Source organism: Anopheles darlingi, chromosome 2 (assembly GCF_943734745.1).
Source record: "Anopheles darlingi chromosome 2, idAnoDarlMG_H_01, whole genome shotgun sequence".
Taxonomy (NCBI): domain Eukaryota; kingdom Metazoa; phylum Arthropoda; class Insecta; order Diptera; family Culicidae; genus Anopheles; species Anopheles darlingi.
The window spans coordinates 45,046,903-45,064,402 of record NC_064874.1 but is presented as its reverse complement, the minus strand read 5'-3'; the positions used below and the strand labels follow the sequence as shown (position 1 = coordinate 45,064,402).

The 17,500-nt window shown below is 49.2% G+C and overlaps 4 protein-coding genes across 6 annotated transcripts in view; 2 read left to right on the top strand and 2 right to left on the bottom strand.

Moving 5' to 3' along the window:
- The window catches only part of LOC125949270 (protein jim lovell-like), a 10,134-nt gene extending 6,882 nt beyond the window's left edge, over positions 1 to 3,252 (bottom strand). The window contains exons 1-2 of one of the 3 annotated variants that reach the window (XM_049676168.1): positions 3,114 to 3,252; positions 862 to 1,128 (exon numbers count right to left, since the gene is read on the bottom strand). In XM_049676168.1, coding sequence (XP_049532125.1) covers positions 862 to 951 — 90 coding nt within the window. In that variant the 5' untranslated portion in view covers positions 952 to 1,128; positions 3,114 to 3,252. Of the gene's footprint in view, positions 1 to 861; positions 1,129 to 1,308; positions 2,053 to 2,824; positions 2,842 to 3,113 lie in introns of those variants that run through there. The other 2 variants (XM_049676170.1, XM_049676169.1) reach the window with 2 other exon arrangements.
- Positions 3,253 to 4,331: 1,079 nt separating this feature from the next.
- LOC125949375 (crossover junction endonuclease EME1) lies at positions 4,332 to 5,384 on the top strand. The gene has a single exon (XM_049676345.1). It carries the CDS (start codon positions 4,413 to 4,415, stop codon positions 5,382 to 5,384), a length of 972 nt encoding a protein of 323 aa, XP_049532302.1. The 5' UTR covers positions 4,332 to 4,412.
- Positions 5,385 to 5,395: 11 nt separating this feature from the next.
- On the bottom strand, positions 5,396 to 8,907 carry LOC125949259 (exosome component 10). Its single transcript, XM_049676143.1, has 5 exons — positions 8,727 to 8,907; positions 8,419 to 8,600; positions 6,698 to 8,327; positions 6,524 to 6,619; positions 5,396 to 6,454 (listed from the first exon to the last, which is right to left on the bottom strand). Exons 1-5 carry the CDS (start codon positions 8,856 to 8,858, stop codon positions 5,447 to 5,449), a joined length of 3,048 nt encoding a protein of 1,015 aa, XP_049532100.1. The 5' UTR covers positions 8,859 to 8,907; the 3' UTR covers positions 5,396 to 5,446.
- A 91-nt stretch (positions 8,908 to 8,998) lies between these two features.
- On the top strand, positions 8,999 to 9,750 carry LOC125949444 (protein BUD31 homolog). The gene is made up of 2 exons (XM_049676451.1): positions 8,999 to 9,229; positions 9,294 to 9,750. Exons 1-2 carry the CDS (start codon positions 9,136 to 9,138, stop codon positions 9,632 to 9,634), a joined length of 435 nt encoding a protein of 144 aa, XP_049532408.1. The 5' UTR covers positions 8,999 to 9,135; the 3' UTR covers positions 9,635 to 9,750.
- Positions 9,751 to 17,500: the final 7,750 nt, after the last annotated feature.

Here is a 17,500-nt window from a genome sequence, read left to right as displayed (position 1 = left end):
TTTCGCAGCCTACTATATGCCGTTTTCGTCTGCGTAACATGTGTTGTGGACAAGTAAAAAACCTAAAACAAAAACGAAAACGAAGATGAGCCACGCACTGGACCGCACCAGAAGCACGCAACAAGGCCAAAACATGATGCTGCGTGCGTACAATACAATACGCCCCACTATATCGTCGGGTGTGAGGAAGGGGGCCGAGGTCGATGTTGTTACCATTGACAACCCAACGTGCGCGTCTCTCGGATATATACGTACAGCTTCTCACTGCCGCGTGATGAGTAGTGAGACACGACCCGATGATGATGATGATGATGGTGATAGCAACCACTGCGTCGTCGACAACAACCACACGACGCACCAATCATCAAAGAGACAAACGAGAGAGAGCGAAAGAGAATCATCCAAACACAAAGACAAATATTGGGCGAACGTAGAAGAAGCCACCCAAGTGTACACGTAACACAGGAGGAGGTGGGCGGCTGGGAGGGTTAGGACCCTTCTTCTTTGAGGGAATCATCGTCAGGAAAACATGCCAGGCAACCCTCCTTCAACGAGTGCCGCCAGAGGAGGGTTGCTGCTCGGATAGCCGCGATGTAACTGCGCACATACAACCTTACTGTGTGTGTATATCCCGCCCAATCGACCCTCGCTGAAAACGACACCCGTTGATACGATGGCGTCGCAGCATCCCTAGTAGGCGGTCGGGACCCCGGAGGGGGTGTTTTACGTTATTCGTTTGGGGTCGCCTCCTGGTTACCAAGCGAATGTGATTGATAGCAGCGATGGAGTGCGCATTTAATTAAGGGACCTCCGCCTCTTCACAGACCCGCAAATACACTGACGACAGAAGCAAATACATACCTGTGGAAAGGCCGCTCCCAGACTGCCTAGATGGCTGTTCCATCGAACGCAGAACTGCTGCGTTAACCCCGCTGCAGCATTACTACTCATGGTTGCCTATGATGGGTTTGCCGCCTGCTGCATATGCACGTTGCACTCTATCGACCACTACTAGGATTGCCTCTGCTGCTGCAGATATCCCGGTACGGGAGTTGACTGGAACCGGACTGGTGGTGGGTCTCTAGTGTCCAGCGTGTCCCAGCATAGTACACACACTGCGAGAGACACCTACACGTTTGGAAGGGATGAAAAAAAAAACACGGAAACGGGGGGAAAATGGTAACACTCAAATTATCATAACCATCTCTGCATCATCGTCGCCATCATCGGCATCATCATTATCATCATCGACGTTGCCATGGAGGGGGACCTACGAGTGCACGATCTGCCAATTAACACACTACACACCTAACACACGTGCAAAAGGGGTTGGCAAGTCCGAAACGCACCACCCCAAATCGCACACTGCCACACCAAGGAGGTCCAAGGACGGTGGGGGTCTCGGGTGGCGCACAAACGAACGAACGAACGGACAGACGGAACAGAAATCAATAAGTCACCAGTGGTGTAAATTGAGACGACATGTTTGTCGTCCTGCCATCAGTTCGACTGCGCGCCCCGCCAAGCACCTCTACTAGCGAAGTGGAGTGGAGGGCTGATGTTGGTGGGGGAGTGAGGGTAAAGAAGACCCAAATAGGGGACGACGCGAATGAGATAGGGACTCAAGCGCACACACACACACACACACACACACACACACACACAAACTCGGGTAATCCGCTGCACAAAGAGGCAATCCACCGTCACCCCCCGGGGGGTTTTGCGCCATCGCGTCGCTCGTCACTCGTCGTCGTCGTCGTCGTCGTCGTCCTCGCGCAGTGGACTCTCCCTGGGGTCAAAGGTTCAACATCCCTCCGGTGCCACTAAGCGTAGCCGTCGTCCCATCGAGCTCATCCTCTCAGCAATACTGCACACATACACACGCACATACACTTGCTGCTGTTGTGTTCTGTTTCCCTTCTTTTTCTACTTCTGCTGCTACTGCTACTACGATTACTGCGCGCGACGACCCCGAGAATTGCGAGCCCGAGAGAGAGCGAGAGAGCGAGAAGGTGAGATCTGTTAATCTCATGCGCCTGCCAACCTCCCCCTCTAGCACCTCCTGGTACACCCGAAAACGTGGTCCGTCCCCTCCGTTCGTCCCGTCGTATTTGCAGCGATGACACCCTCTACTGCCGCCGCCGGGGGCAACCGCACTCGGTAGTGGGCTGAATCATAGGAACCTCCTCCTTTGCGCGTGCACACATACACCTAGAACCCTGCACACACACACAACGAGAGCACGCGTTGTCCGCCGCAAGGAGGAGAGGATGGTGGCCCTTCTTCGTTCCGCTCCTCTTCCAAACAAACCGCATCATCGCATCCCGTGGTCGAAGGGGGCGGTGAACGATGGGTGGGTTGGTGGGTTGGTGGGTGGAATGGCTGCTGATGTAAATGCTTTACGCCCCCTTCGGTGAGTCGGATCGTCGTTGTCGTCGTCGTCGTCGAGTTAGTGCGATGGCACTGGCTCAAAACGCGACCCCTCGGCGAACACATCCGAAGAACCCTAACTACTACTGCGACGAGAGAGACACACCACGACGATTACGATTACGAAATGTCACCAATGTGCATGCTGCCGTCGCTTCCCTTTGTTTGCACAACCTTCCCTCCCTCCCCACCCCCCTGACCGGGGTGGCAGTGTGGCGGACACACCCCGCCAGCACCGATTTGGGTGCTTCATTTTATCGATCACGAAACGTTTTCGACCCCAATAGTATAGTGTGCCTGGTCCATCGCGTTCGATGACTTCGGGATTATGGGGTTTGGCCGCGCGGGGAGGCCCTCACGGCGCACACATACACAAACACACATACACACACACACTGTGCGGCGTCAATACGGAATGAGGTTAGAGCACACCGAGCACGTCATGGAGCCGCACATCACCACGCGCGACGACGACGACGATGGCGAGGCCTACTACTGAAGGGGGTCTCTACCAACTACTCCCTAGACACGGGCCCTCCCACAGATCACCAAGCAACAAGATGCAATTGCACGAGCGCACATCGCGAGACGGCTGCTACCGCCCTGGGACCACACACGGCGTCACCATCGCAGCATTTGCATTTATTGCACAATCACACACCACACACTACTAAGGTTCAAACCTTTAAAGCGACGCGACGACTCCTCCGCTGGAGCTCTCCCACTTGTGTGTTGGCGGCGCTTCTGGCGTGCGTGTGTACCGGACGACGACGACGACGACCCTCCTCACACGGCCATGGTCGACAATTCTCTGAAATTATCGGTCCGCGCTCCGCGCTCGTGAACTATGGGAAATCCTCGAGGAAGTTGACCCTACCACCACGACGACGACGACCGCGACGGCGCCATTTTAGCATTAGAAAATGCGTTGATTTTCCTCGCGCTCTCTCTCGCTCTCTTTCTCTCTCTCTTTCTCTCTCTCTCTCTCTCTCTCTCTCTCTCTCTCCTGCGTGCGCATACGAGAGAGAATAATCCCGGCCCCTCAGTGATAACAGGCGCTATAGCAGCTTCTTTTCCGTTCTCTCTGCTTCTTTTCTTCTATGTCGCTCAGATTGGGAGTTTTTGTTTTGATTACATTCTTCTCGTTTCGTGTACCCACAAATCTCGTGGTGCATTGTCGTCTGAATGAATGAAAAAAAACCTGTGCAAGGTCATTTACACTTGAAACACGTTTTAGTTTGTTCTCTCAAATTCTTTTTGATGAAAGGTTTTGCGAGATCATGATGAAAACAATAAACCATTTTAAATTCGTTGCAAAGGTAGAGAAAAGCATTTGTAAATTGTTATGCAACTGAGAAGAACGAGGTTGAAACCACTGCACTTCTTTTTATACCCAGATGATTTAGTAGTAAAATCTTCCCAATTTTCATTATACAAACACGTGGCCTTTGCTAAAGCGGTGTTGTAAAGAAATGGTTACTTGATTTTTAAAAAAATCAGAACAATACTTAAATGTACAAAACGAAGCACTTGCACATCAATTTGTTCACAAGATACTTAATATTTGATCCAAAACTTTAAAAAACTTCCAAAGTTACTGGCATTCTGTTATTTGCGGGTAAAAAAGCATGAACAACGCAATCAGGTCACAGCTTACTATTTGCCATGACGCCGCAGAAAGAGCACACGGGAAGTCCTTCCATATTTGCAGAACTGTTCCATATTGAGACTGATTTTAATTACTCATATAATTTTTTTTCTGATTTACTGAATTCCAAGAATTCAAAGGCAGCTAATCTCGGTCCCGGTTGGTTCCGGAACACACCGAAAGCTGGCGCTCCATTTGTTTACAAACAAAAATTGAATAAGGCGCGAAACGGAACTTCGAGGAATTGTGAATCTGTGCCTTACCTTAAATATTACCTTACCAATGCTAGTACTGTCGTAAACCCAAGTAATATATTTGTTTGTCCGATGATACGATGTCCACTCAATCGAATCCGGATCGACTGAAACGGTTAGCGTACATCGAAGACCAGCGAAACCAGAAACCGGGACACTGTAATCGTTTCCTGCATGTCGTCATTGATCCGGCTTTCCTGCGAGAACCGCACGGTGCCCAGGTGCTGCCGAAGCTCACCGAACTGGGCTGCAAGTATGAGCTGCACCAGCAATCGAGCCCATCGACCGTTACCTTCTATCGCACCGTTCCGACCAAAGTAACCGTCACCGGCACCGTATCGGACACACGTGTAGACGAACCGTACGCCGTACTGCTGCTCGATGGCGCAAACTTCGTTACCTACGTACAAAACCACCAGCTTCTGGCCATCATTCGATCAGTAAAGCAAGGACTCCTGGAGGCCGGACCATTTGGAGACAAACTGGACAGACGGTTGAGTTTGCTGGTCTTTGGTTTGGTAAGCTACTGCCGGGAACACCGTGGATGCGTTGGCCGCCGGCAGACTGAGCAAGCGCTCACCGAACTCCAACTCTACGAGGACATATCGCATCAGCTGCTGGAAACGGATGAACAGGTGGGAACATTCGTGGCTCAACTGGCGCGAAGCATCGCCGAACGACCCTACAAACAGCAACAGGAAGAGCGGTACGGTGGCGCTGACCAGGGACAATACTTTGGCAATGAGAAAAAGGGATGCGTGCGAGTTGAAGGATTGGCAGGTTTGCAGCAATTGTTCCAAGCGCAGCTCATAAAGATACCATCCGTAACCCTCGAGATCGCCGAAGCCATCCTCAGTGTCTATCCGACATTAAACGCACTGATGGAAGCATTTCGCGTTGCCGGTGAACAGCATGCACCGAACCTTCTCGCTTCGATCGCGATTCGCCGAGCCGGTGGTCCGATTGCCACAACTGCACGAAAGATAGGGCCTGAGTTGAGTCGCAAAATTTACCTACTGTACACTTCCACAAATCCAAAACAAGAACTATGAAAACATGAATAATGCAAATTAAATTTTATTCATCTTCGTTGCCCTTCCGCTACGATACGCCTCTACTTCCGCTTCGGATTGGTACTGCTCATATTGAACAGATTTTGCGTGCGCTTAATTCCTTTCGCCATCCGGCTATTGGGATGTAGGTTCCGTGGTACCTCGGCGATGCTTGCGGTACCGTCTGGCTGCATAACGTTAAGCGAAAATCCTCCTGCGAATCCCCGTTTGCCTTTGCGTGCCGGTGCCAATGGTATCGAGCCACCCTTGAAACGAGTGTAATCAACATTGCTGTAATTGATCGGTACGGGCTTATTGGAAGATTGGCTCGTGCCAACCCCAGAACTACTCGGCACCATGATTCCTTGTTTGGCCGCCCATGCTTCCTGTCGCATACGCTGCCTTGCCTTTTTGTTTTTCGGCTTTTTCCGACCCCAGATTTCCTCATCGTCGTGATCGTTCTTTGGAACCTTCAATGGATCTTGGAACGGTTCCATGCGAGGCGGTTGGCTTGGTGCGGCTGCTTCTTCCTTTACCACCACCCCCACCCCGTCCGATCCGTTGTTGCCACCGCTGCTGACGTCGATCGCAAGAGGGAACGACGTTCTGGGCATCTTTTGCTTCGGTTCGGGAGTCATTTGAGTGGTCCCGTTAAAGCAATACTTCTCAGCCTTTGCTGCCGCTTGGCGCTCTTTTGTGTCCTCGCGTCGCTTAAGCTGCTTCTGCGTCATCTTTGCCCGTTCCTTTGCGGCCGCCAACTTTCTCATCTTTTTGGCCAATTTGCTCGGTATCGCGGCTTCCTTTGGTGGGCTTGCTGCTGCCGCTGCCTCTGGTTCGTTGCTTTGTGTGTTGATTTCACTATGACCCGATTCTACAACCGCCACCTGTTGTACGGGAAGCTTGGACGCGGCCAGTGGGAACCTTTTACGATTTTCTTCCTGTTCTTTAAGCTCCTTGAGACGGCGCAGACGGCACGTTTCCAGATAACGTTCGTACGGTGTATTAAATCGTTTCTGTTCGTAGCTGAGACTTTCATCCAGCTCTAGTTTTATCGGCTGCGCATTCATCGGCTACAAGGGTGCATGTGACGTAAATGGTTAAAAATACATCGCTTGTTGTCGTAAGGGTGTTTTACTTACCGTCTTGTTGTAGCGTAGGGCAATCAATTTAGTATATCGTTCCTCGCCAATATCGTTCTTGCTCAGCCCTATGTGACCGTTAGAAGTTAGTGGTCGCTGCAAAATGGAACAATTTGTTTAAATAAATCACGAAACACCGTACATTCTGTCGATACCACTGTCCGGGATACTTACAATTTTGGCTGCTTCCAGTACTGCCATATCTGGAGTACGTTTCATGAGATGCACAGTAGCCGGTGCGCCACCAACCGACGCATAACGATTGAAACTGCTAGCTAAATCACCGAGTAGAGTTGGCAGGTTCGCTCCCTCCGTACCGTGTGCCTGGTAACCGGCGTCGTCATGGGGACAGATCAGTGGATTACTGATGTCGTACATGGTTTGCATTTTGTACCGATTGTCTGCCCGCTGTTCAATCGTTACCGACTGGCTCGTGGCCACAGCCGGTAGTTCCCGGGCCTTTTGCATGATCTGATGCAATGCGTGAAGATTCTGTCTTACGAGAGATGGCACGGGCGTACAGCATGCCAGGATGCCCTGCATTTCACGTGGCAACTTGGACGCAATATCAAGGGCCATGTGCTGGGGCAGTACATAACCCGGCGATTCGTCTTCTTGGCGCGCAATCTTGTCGCGCCAGTACAGTATCTCGCGCAGCGCGTACATCTGCCGATGATCGAAGACATACCGCGAGCGACGGTAAATATTCATGATGCTATCCTCATTCACGATCGGTTTCTGATAGCGCTGCTTGCACAGAAAGGTCGACTTGTCGTACACGGTTTGCAGCAAACTATCGCCACCCTTCTCGAGCAGATCGTTCCGTATGCGATCGTAGATGTACAGGAGGTAGTGCGTATCCTTACGGGCGTACTCGATGAAGGCAGGCGGCAGTGGGCGCATTCGCCAATCGGCTAGCTGGTAAGCTTTATCCGTTTCAATGTTGCAGTAGTGCTTCAACAGAAACTGAAGCCCGATACGAGAGAACTGCAAGACGCGTGCTGCTTCGCCAGTGTCGAACATGTTCACCAGATAGAGGCCAAGGTCGCGCTGCAGCCATTCGATGTCACTGATCGCACCGTGCAGTACCTTCAGCTTCCGCGGGTCAGTAAACACTTCATTCAGCACGTGCAGCTCATCGCGCAACGCTAGCGTATCGACGATGTAATCCTTCTTGCGTGTAGACAGCTGCATTAAGCAGGTAAAACCTTGAAACGTGCGATAGGAATGATGCTCCAGATCAATCGCGATTTGTGGGGCAGCCTTTAGGTCGCTCAGTAAAGCCGACAGTTGCGATTCACGATCGATAAACACCAGCTCGGTAGTGTCGAGTGGCAGCGGTTCCTGGGGTGTAACCGTCACGAACACGTCCTTCGCCGGTTGGAATCGATCCAGTTCGAACTCGTACGGATGCAGATAGCTTACGATGTTTCCGCCGTCGTCATACTCCGGCAGTACGGCCAATGGTTTCAGCGAGTTCGGTTTGTCTCGAATGCGAGGCACGAATGGGTTCACGATCGAGTTGTCGATCGGGGTTTTAAAGTTGACCTGTGGCCGAGCTATGTTCGTACCGGTGATGAGGGTTGCTTTGAGCGGCGACGAAGTGCTGCTGCTGCTGTTTTGCTGATTCCAAGCGCCACTCAAACGATACCGTGGTTCGGGAGCTATTTGCACTTCGTGCTCCACCAACACCGTGGGCACCTTTTTCTTCACACCCGCCATCTCATCCAGATTGCTGTGTATCCGTTCTAGCATGTTGTCGTTGAACTCTTGCAGCATTTCCAGCTGCTCTTCCGGATCTCGTCTGCGAAAGAAATGACGAAAATAGCGATCCATTCCGTAAGCTTACTATGTGACGACGCAGGAGCAGCCAATTTTCGCGTCCGTTTACTTACAACTCAATGTGTCCTTTGATTCCCTGCATTTGCAGTATGCCCGATATTATACCCAGCACGTTATCGGCGTGACTGTCCATGATTTCGATAAACTTCGAGTGGGACGAGTAGAGATCGCGCGACTTGCCCGACGGCATTGCATTGCACGCCTGCATCCCCTCCATCAGAACCTTTTGTCCTGCCTACAAAGTGTGGTAAATTGAGCAACACACAACAGAAAGAGTGTATGTTTATTCGTGGCCGTCTCTCAGCTGCGCCGGCGGCCGGACGACCCACATGCGGACAGAGTGAACGAACTGCGCACTTACCTCGCAATACTCTTGAACCGTGCTGCCGTTACTCATCGTTGTTGGTGACCGCATTTCCGAACAGACGGTCGCATCATCGCCCTCGGTAAGGTCGACGACGGTCGCGGATTTCTTTTGTGTTTTATCGGTCATTTTGGCCACTATGACATTGAGTTTTTCAGAGCACGCGGAACGGAGCACACTTTTTGAAAACACTTGCACCCGCCACCACACACACACACATATGTCGTCGTGGACAGAACCGCAAAAGTCGTGAGCAGCATAGTGAGAAATTTAGCAACAGTGATAGAAAAGAAAGCGCAGCAATCATTGATTCAAGCAACTTGTTTACGGCTTGCCTTGAAAACCTGCACATCGCGCGTCCTCCTGCATTTCACAGTTTTATTCGTTTTTATTCGCGTTAAATAAAATGCCCAAGGTAAGAAGGAGCCGCAAACGACCGCCAGAAGGATGGGAACTCATTGAGCCTACATTGGAAGAGTTGGAGCAAAAGATGCGTGAAGGTAAAGTTTCTACATTCCCGCGTTTATCTCGGGTAGGCTAACCGTGTTGTGTCCCTAATTCCAGCCGAGACGGAACCACACGAAGGAAAACGAATTACGGAATCACTGTGGCCAATATTCAAGATCCACCATCAGAAGTCGCGCTACATCTACGACCTGTTCTACCGCCGGAAAGCCATCAGCCGGGAGCTGTACGATTACTGTCTGAAGGAAAAGATCGCGGACAGCAACCTGATAGCGAAATGGAAAAAGTCCGGGTACGAGAATCTGTGCTGTCTTCGGTGTATACAGACGAGGGATACGAACTTTGGTACGAACTGCATCTGCCGAGTCCCTAAATCGAAGCTGGAAGAAGGACGAGTCGTGGAATGTGTCCACTGTGGGTGCCGTGGATGTTCCGGATGAAGCGGGACCGGGTGCCGACGAAGCGGCGGGCGGGTCGTGGCTAGCATAAGATGTAACGTTTGTAACTAAACAATCCGATTTTGAACCATGTCTTGAGAGATAAAGTAATAGAATACCAATCGATCTAACCTGTTTTTCTTTTGCGTTCCGTTAAACCTTTAAGACACGCTGCTACCAACGTTTCTTTCGGGGTGCCGAAAGGGAAAATAGTAACATCAAGCATTACTCTGACGACATGCTGAACTTTATTGAAGAGTGAGACATCAACAGATAACCGTAACTCTGGTGGGAATGGTAACAATGTATGTTGTATGATACTGGATGTTGCTTTTGAAGAACCGGCAAACGGCTGCTTTCGAACTGGTGATTGAGGTTATGGCTTCTTGTGGTTGATGATCCGTTGTCCTGTTGGGTTCCGGATGTACGGCGCATGCGTCACGTCGGCGATGATCTTTTCCCGGTCAACCACCAAGAGAGAAAAAAAACTCATTAATGCATTTGGAAGGATTCCAAAGTTAAGAAGACAAAATATCCTAATTAACAAGCACCGCGCGATCACTTACCTTACTCATCACTCTTCTTGGTTTTCACAACCTTGGTGTTCTTACGGAAATCCTTCGGATTTTCCTTCTGCAAATCCGGTATGTAGGGAACCAACAGCTTCAGCAGACTTGCCACTTGCGCCTCGGAACAGTGGTAGCGGTTCACGTGCCTGCGGAGTTCATCGATCGAGGCCGAACCGGATGATTTGGGATCGACCGTTTCGCCATTCGTTTCCGGCTGTTTTTCATCCTTTTTCTTGTCGATGTCGATTTTCTGTTTTCGTGTTTTAATTCTCTTTTCTTTAGGCATTTTCACACTTTGAGTAAGATAGTTTTACGATATAAAACACTCCGTGCAGAAAACGTGCTCGATTTGCAGAACCTTTCGCGATCAGCGGCGGACACAAGAATGAACGTGAAAGTGTGCGCGGTGGCGGTTTCAAGAGAGGGCGCAAAATGGCTTCCAGGAAGTACGGAACAAAGGCGCGTTAAAAAATTAGCTGCCCCACCTCCTTGCGCCACAGCATAGAACTCGCGATCGTACAATACAAGCAAGCGTCGATGAGTGTGTTGGTCTGTGACGGTTTTCTAGAAAGTTTTCTTCAAACTATTGATCAGAAAAAGTTCCGCAAGTGATTTGAAGATCAATTTTAAGTTAAGGTGAAGTGCCTTGTCGACAATTTGGAAATGGCAAAGAAAATGGCCGGTACGAGTGCCGTGGAAATTCGAACCCTTCAATGTTTGGTAAAACAGTTTCCAAAGTTAAACAAAATTTTGCAAATGTTATTTCAATTTTATTTCTTTTAGGACAGGCCTTGTAATATCTGCTTGCCGCTTCTGATGCCGATGGGAAATGAAATTGTGAAAAGGATAGTTATAATTGGTGATAAACGGAAATGCAAGAGGGTATGGCGTGTGTTGCTGTTGGTTCGCGTAGATGGCTTGTAATGTTTTCACCACTCGCTGTTCCCAGCATTAGACAACAGCTTACATTCCTACGTAATTCCCAAAGGGAGGAACGGAAGCGAGCGAAAGATAATATTACTGCCACGGAACGAAATGATGGCCAACAGAGGGGATGCGGTGCTTCCGTCAAACAACCACGAAACTAAACGATGGTCTTCATCATTGTCACTCGATTGGTCAATTTAACGACTCATTGTCCGGAGATGGCAGATCGTCAGGACCCCCCTCCCTATCCGGTGATGCCACTAGTGCTCCTTATCTCGGATGCGCTCACACACATCGTACGCACACACACGGGTTTCTGTCGTCTTCCGGAACGAAAGAGCATCCTAGTAGGCGAGGTGAGGTGGAGGGCATGTGCAAATCTGGTGATTGCCAAGTGGCCGAAGCCCACCGCACTGCACTGTTACCATCGACACGACACCGAAGACGGACGGAGATGGTCAATATTTGGACAAACTTCATTAAGACACCACCACCCAGGGTCCTCTTTCGCCTATGGTCTGGCGCCATACTAAGCTGTTGGGGTCGTCTTCCCTCACACGAAGGAACAACAAACCGCGCTAAGAAGGCGTGGGGCAGCATTAGAAGAAATCCTACCCATTACGGGCGGATTTTCTTGCTTCGACAATGTGCGACGCATCGGAGGCGCATCAACGTCTCGCACGCAATGCGTATGATATGGTTGGCCGCGTGGTGAGCCAAATTAAGTGTTCCCGGTGGTTTGAAATGTTGGCCAAATGGCTTTTCCGATGTTTGCCTATCACCACGTGAAGCCTCAGCGAGACCCCAACGATATGGCTACCAGGTTTGGCGCAAACCCCATTTATGTGTCGAGAGTATGATTCTTCCGTTCTGGGTCCTTGCACGCGGATTCATATGATGGTCGATACTGGTCCTGGTCGATACTGAAGCAAGAGAAAACCCTTCCCAACGAGGAAAGAGAGACCGTATTGATGCCCAATCCGCGGATTGTCTGATGCCCAAAGAGGTGCCCAATCCCAAAATATCAAGCAAATTTTCCATATATTTTTGCGTCCGTAGCACCTATTCGGCCGCAGCACAATCCGCGGATTGTCCCTCTCGATGGGCATCAATTTGGACGCTGTAGTGGGACAAATTGCGACCGGCGGAAACTATTTGGACGCTGTAGTGGGACAAATTGCGACCGGCGGACACTATTTGGACACTGTTTTAAAACCGGCTTGGAGCGTTTTTATTCTATTTTTAGATTTTATAGCCTGCTTGGATCGTTTTCACATTTTATGAAAATATTTTATAATAAATAACATATTTAATAATAAAACAAAACTACATGGGTTTTGTACTTTTGGAGCACTTTTTTTTTTATTAATTTTCATATTATTATTTTCCAACATTGTTTAATGTCCGTGCGTAATGTTCCTATGAAGGGGGGAAATACCACAGTTCTGGTTTCTTCGAAATATTCTCCCGTAACGGAACAACACATACAGCCATGAGCCGAATTATAATAAGCAACACCTGAACAGTATACAGAAGATTCAAAAGAGAGTATAACGTTAACTATTTTAAAATAATGTAAACAAATGGTAAAAATGTGGTACTTACGAGACTCATTCAAGCAGGAAACGGGCACATTAACAACCCTGTTTGCATCTATTAGAGATTAATGAAGAATGAATCAGCATTAAAAACATAATTATCACAACACAAAAATACTTACCATCTCGAATGCGCTCAAGAGTAGTTTTATATCTTCGATAAAACGTCCCCGTATGTTTCTTGAACAAAACGCGTCGTTCAGCCATCGAATAAGTGTTCACCTATGAATTGTTCACCAATGAATAAGTGATTTTTTCCACTTTCGATCACAACTGCGGCATTGAATCTCTCACTCTTTCTTACTCTAGCTTTCTCGTTCTCGCAAAGTGATATTTTTTGCGAGCTGGACATTTTGAGCCCGGCGGGAACTGTTTGGGCACTAAGGCCGAATAGTTCCCGATGGAACCTATTTGAGACACATATGAGGTGGACATTTTGAGCCCGGCGGGAACTGTTTGGGCACTAAGGCCGAATAGTTCCCGATGGAACCTATTTGAGACACATATGAGGTGGACATTTTGAGCCCGGCGGGAACTGTTTGGGCACAAAGGCCGAATAGTTCCCGATGGAAACTAAATGTCTATGTATTGCGGCTATTTAGTTTCCGCCGGTCTCAAAACGGTCGCTCGAGAAACCGCGCCGATTAAAATGTACCCTTGGGTTACCTTATCGCAAACGAACCGGTATTGAATGTTCCACACACAACGGTGCAACGGATTGTATACCGTGCAAGAGTGTAATGATAAACCGGGGGGAAACACAACGAATCAGCAAACGGCTGTAAAAACGCCCGGGAAATCATCGATAATGGTTACCGATTATCGCTGCCGTTCTGGATGGCGCGGACCGGGGATCTGCTGTGTCGTGCACGACCACGACGGACGGAGATGGCTTCTTCTGCTGCCAGTACATAGTGACGTCAGCAGCAGCTGGCCGATGGTCGATGGTCGTCCACCGACTAGACGTGAAAGCCATCCGAAGGCAAACATTTTATCATGATCCATAAAGCTAACTAGTTCCTCAAACAATATGAAACAGCGCACTAAAATTTAGGTCATATCACACGTACAACAATGTGCTGTGCTGCCATGCTGATGCCGGGATGCCATATGTACCGCACTCCACCGCCCCACCGACCGCCATCGAGGCACTGGTGGACGTTAGAAGATTCTGCGTTCCGTTGCGATCTCTACACATCGAGTGATGTTGGCGTAGATGCTCCCTGTTGTTCCGTGGCTTCATCCGAGTGGTTGCACCATTTTCGAAACATTTTCGCTAGCCATCATCATCGCATCGTGTCTGCTTCGATTGGCGGATGTTTCAGTGGATGGCATGAACCGGCATGGATCCCGGAGTCACATGCCATTGCGGAGAATTCGCGCGCAACGATGATATTACCGATTTTTTTTGTTGTTGTTATCGTTCCACTGTGACCATCCTCTGCGAGCTGGTCATGTTATCCGTTATCCGGATTACGGCCACACAACTACGGACCATGTCGCCCAATATCTGCCGAACCGAGGCTTTTCTGTGTGTCGAGCGATCGCTGAGTACTGGAGTGCGCTGATAGATTACTGCTGGGCTGGCTTGAAAAGTTTGTGGACACAATCGTTCCGCACTTTGGCGGTACGAACATGAATCGGGAAACTCGAACAGCGCATTCCACGCTATAAATACTGTAATAGAATAGTACGATGGTAAAAATGTATTATTTTCCTTATGCACGGTCAATCCGCGTGCATCCTTGAAACCTTGTCCCAGGTTGGCCATCGGGGGATCGGCGAATCCGACTGAAGACAGTGTGGTGTTCCCAAGGGGTTGTGCAATCGAGGACACTTTTTATTTCATTCGTTTCGTGCAAAAAGGGGCGAAGAAACTTTTAGAACTGGACTTTTCGCTCGATTCTCCACTCCGAGTTTGCTTCGATCGTCTCGTGTGGTCGACGGTGCTTCGAATGGTTTCCTGATTTATTTCGCCGGCACAGAACGCGAACGAGCGACTGTGTCCACTCTGTACGACCATATGGGAGATGGTAACGGTTCTTGTTAGTGGAAAGACCTTGGTGACCTTGTCGGGGTGGTTATGCGCGCCGTTCTCTACTCGACTCCGATGTGCACTGGGTTGGTTTTCCGGGGATGGGAGCATTCCGGCTTTACGTACATACCTAACCGACCGACCGACCGGGTGCATGATAATGGTCAATCGGAGAACGTCAGTCATGCGGGGTACACCCCCTATGCCATTCGATTGTGTAAGCCCCCGAACGTGCGAATCCGGGGAGGATGCTCCTTCCTTGCTGATTGTTTCTTCATCGTACATCGCAGACCTTCAGTGCCGGTGTACGAAACCGATACGAGATGTTCCTCTGCTGTTTCATTCTGAAGGACCGTTTAACCGTTAGTAATGCGTTTGTCGGAGCGAGGGAAACCATTTGTGATTCCGTGCGCCCACTGCTGACGCAAATCATACATTCCAGAAGAGATACAGAGTGGTGCGGGGTCACACGACGCACGTTGTGCGACGTGAAAACAGTTGCGGTCTGCACAGTTTACGTGCCTAGTCCCGGCGTTGGCTTGCCGGCTAGTGAGGCAGAAAGGTAGATGGTGAGGAGGAGTGCCGGAGGTCCGTTCCACGTTCGTTATCGCTCTACGCGCGATATGATTTTCCAAAGTGGCGTTTGCGCCGCTCCTCTTTCTTGCCTTCTGTCTTTGAATAAAAAATATAACCATAATCCATTAGTTATTGAAAAAGTTGAATCAATGTGCGCTTCGGTCCCCGCTCCCTCCCCACCGATTGCTGCTCAACTCGTTTTCTCGAACCAATCGAGACCGATGTGACGCCGTTGACTGCGACTGCGAACCAATAATGCCGGGTGGTAGCGAGTGTCCTTTTTTTTTGGTTTGATTTGGCCGTTATGATGGTCTCTCCTCCGTTCTTTCTCCCGTTCCAGGCAACACGACGTCACGTTTGTGTTCGGAAGGCCATCGGTGGATTTGCTGCTTGTTCCTCATCTCTTTCTGTCTCCGTATGGATTTATAAAGGAGTAACAGAAAGGACGATACCCTGGCCTGGGTTCTGGACTGTGGGTTCTGACTGCCTGCCCCCGGATTGACGCAAAAACGCCTAGGAGAGGAGAAAAACGGAGACAGCTTTGAGTTTGTTCGTTGTTATCTTCACGTGGTCGCATTACTCCGGCATAGTGCGGGCGCTGCTTGGTAGGAACCAACTTCCCCCATCCCCCGTTCAGCCATACCCCTGGTAGCAGCTATAGCCACCGTGCGTCGCCCTTCCCCAAGCCAGCCGAGTGATGACTATCGAACGAACGGGGGTTTCGTTTGCCTTTTGTCCTTGCACTGGCTCCGGATTACGCGGCGGCGTGGTTAGGGCTGATGTTGGTCGTTCTAGGATATTCGACCTCGAACCCTTCCCTACCTTCGGCCCCATACCTTTTGGTGATGTGTTGCAGCCGTAGCAGTAGCTGCACGGTGGAACACAAACACTGTTCGGGTGGTTCAGATTGCTTGGTACGGCCCGTGTGCCTTAGTCGTCGCTAAAGCCAATAGGGACGTTCTTCGTCCGTCCGCAGCCAATATTAGCCATTGTCAATGGCAAAAAGGATTATCGAATGTTTAACTGGAATGTCTTCGGTTCGTACGTTCATTGGAAGCACACCAGCAGCAACGGCGGTGACGGTGGTGGCCACGCTGCTGCAAGCAGCTACCGTAAACTTCGTCCAACGAATCGCTGGAGAGAAGCGTGAGAGAGCAAGAGGAAATGAATGAATAGATCTAGTTTCCGGCTTTCTTTGCCCGCCGGAAATCACACACGGAAAAGTCAGCAATCGGACAGCTGCGGAAAGCGGGTTGTATGGTGTGATACAACAAGCCACCGTTGCTGCTGCTGCTTTGGTGTGGGCGGCGGGTGGTGCTCTTGAGGGTGTGATTATGGTGGCATTGATTATTTTATTTGGAATTCTTATTGCTTTCATAACCAATTATTAATGGGATATTTTTGTGACAAGCGGTGTTGTGTGCTATTGTGGCTGCTGTCCATTGATTGCTTATGAAATCATCCCAAGGATGTACCGTGCGCCAAACAAAAAAAGATGCTTACAGTATCGGCTTTGAGATAAAAACGTTAGAAACATAATGAATAGCAAACTTCAACAGCAATGTAAGTCTTTTAATTTATTAATGTATCTTTTATGAGATATTTTAGCAGTTTTAGTGTGGTTTTTATATTTTTTTTCAGTTAAGAAATGAATGACAACAGTAAACTGAGTGCACCTAATTTAGCCAACAGTTTTTCGCGAAACAACATATGGATAACAAACATGATAAAGTATCTGGAAAATGCATAAACTCTGATCGAATGATTCAAGAATTACATAAAATTTCATGGCCAAAGTACATTATTGGACCAGATGGATGAATTAAAATGTGATGCAAAAAGAATATCACGTACCAAATGCGCCTGTTCCAAAATCGGGGCCAAGAAGTGTTCCAAATTTCCAAATTAGCGTCTCAATCATCCTCGTCGGAGGAGCCTTTAACTCATATGGGACAGGAAACTTGATGTTTCTTGAATCAGCGATGGTTCTTTAGTGTCTAGACATTTTGAAGATAGAATCGAAGCAAAGCGCTGAGAAATTGGGTCATGGATGGCAAACATTTAACGAAGCCCATCAAGGAACAGCTATAAGTTGATGTTAACCGTTTCGTATACTCTCTACTTCTCTAGCATCATTCCTATTGAATCCTTAAGTTTTGGGAAG

What these genes read in the sequence shown, in the direction of transcription:
- LOC125949375 (XM_049676345.1), top strand. Translation starts at nt 4,413, where the DNA reads ATGTCCACTCAATCGAATCCGGATCGACTGAAACGGTTAGCGTACATC.
- LOC125949259 (XM_049676143.1), bottom strand. Translation starts at nt 8,858, where the DNA reads ATGACCGATAAAACACAAAAGAAATCCGCGACCGTCGTCGACCTTACC. An exon ending in ATCAAAGGACACATTGAGTT is followed by an intron (nt 8,328 to 8,418) that starts GTAAGTAAACGG and finishes TTTCTTTCGCAG; the next exon opens with ACGAGATCCGGAAGAGCAGC. An exon ending in CCCTACGCTACAACAAGACG is followed by an intron (nt 6,455 to 6,523) that starts GTAAGTAAAACA and finishes GCACCCTTGTAG; the next exon opens with CCGATGAATGCGCAGCCGAT.
- LOC125949444 (XM_049676451.1), top strand. Translation starts at nt 9,136, where the DNA reads ATGCCCAAGGTAAGAAGGAGCCGCAAACGACCGCCAGAAGGATGGGAA. An exon ending in GGAGCAAAAGATGCGTGAAG is followed by an intron (nt 9,230 to 9,293) that starts GTAAAGTTTCTA and finishes CCCTAATTCCAG; the next exon opens with CCGAGACGGAACCACACGAA.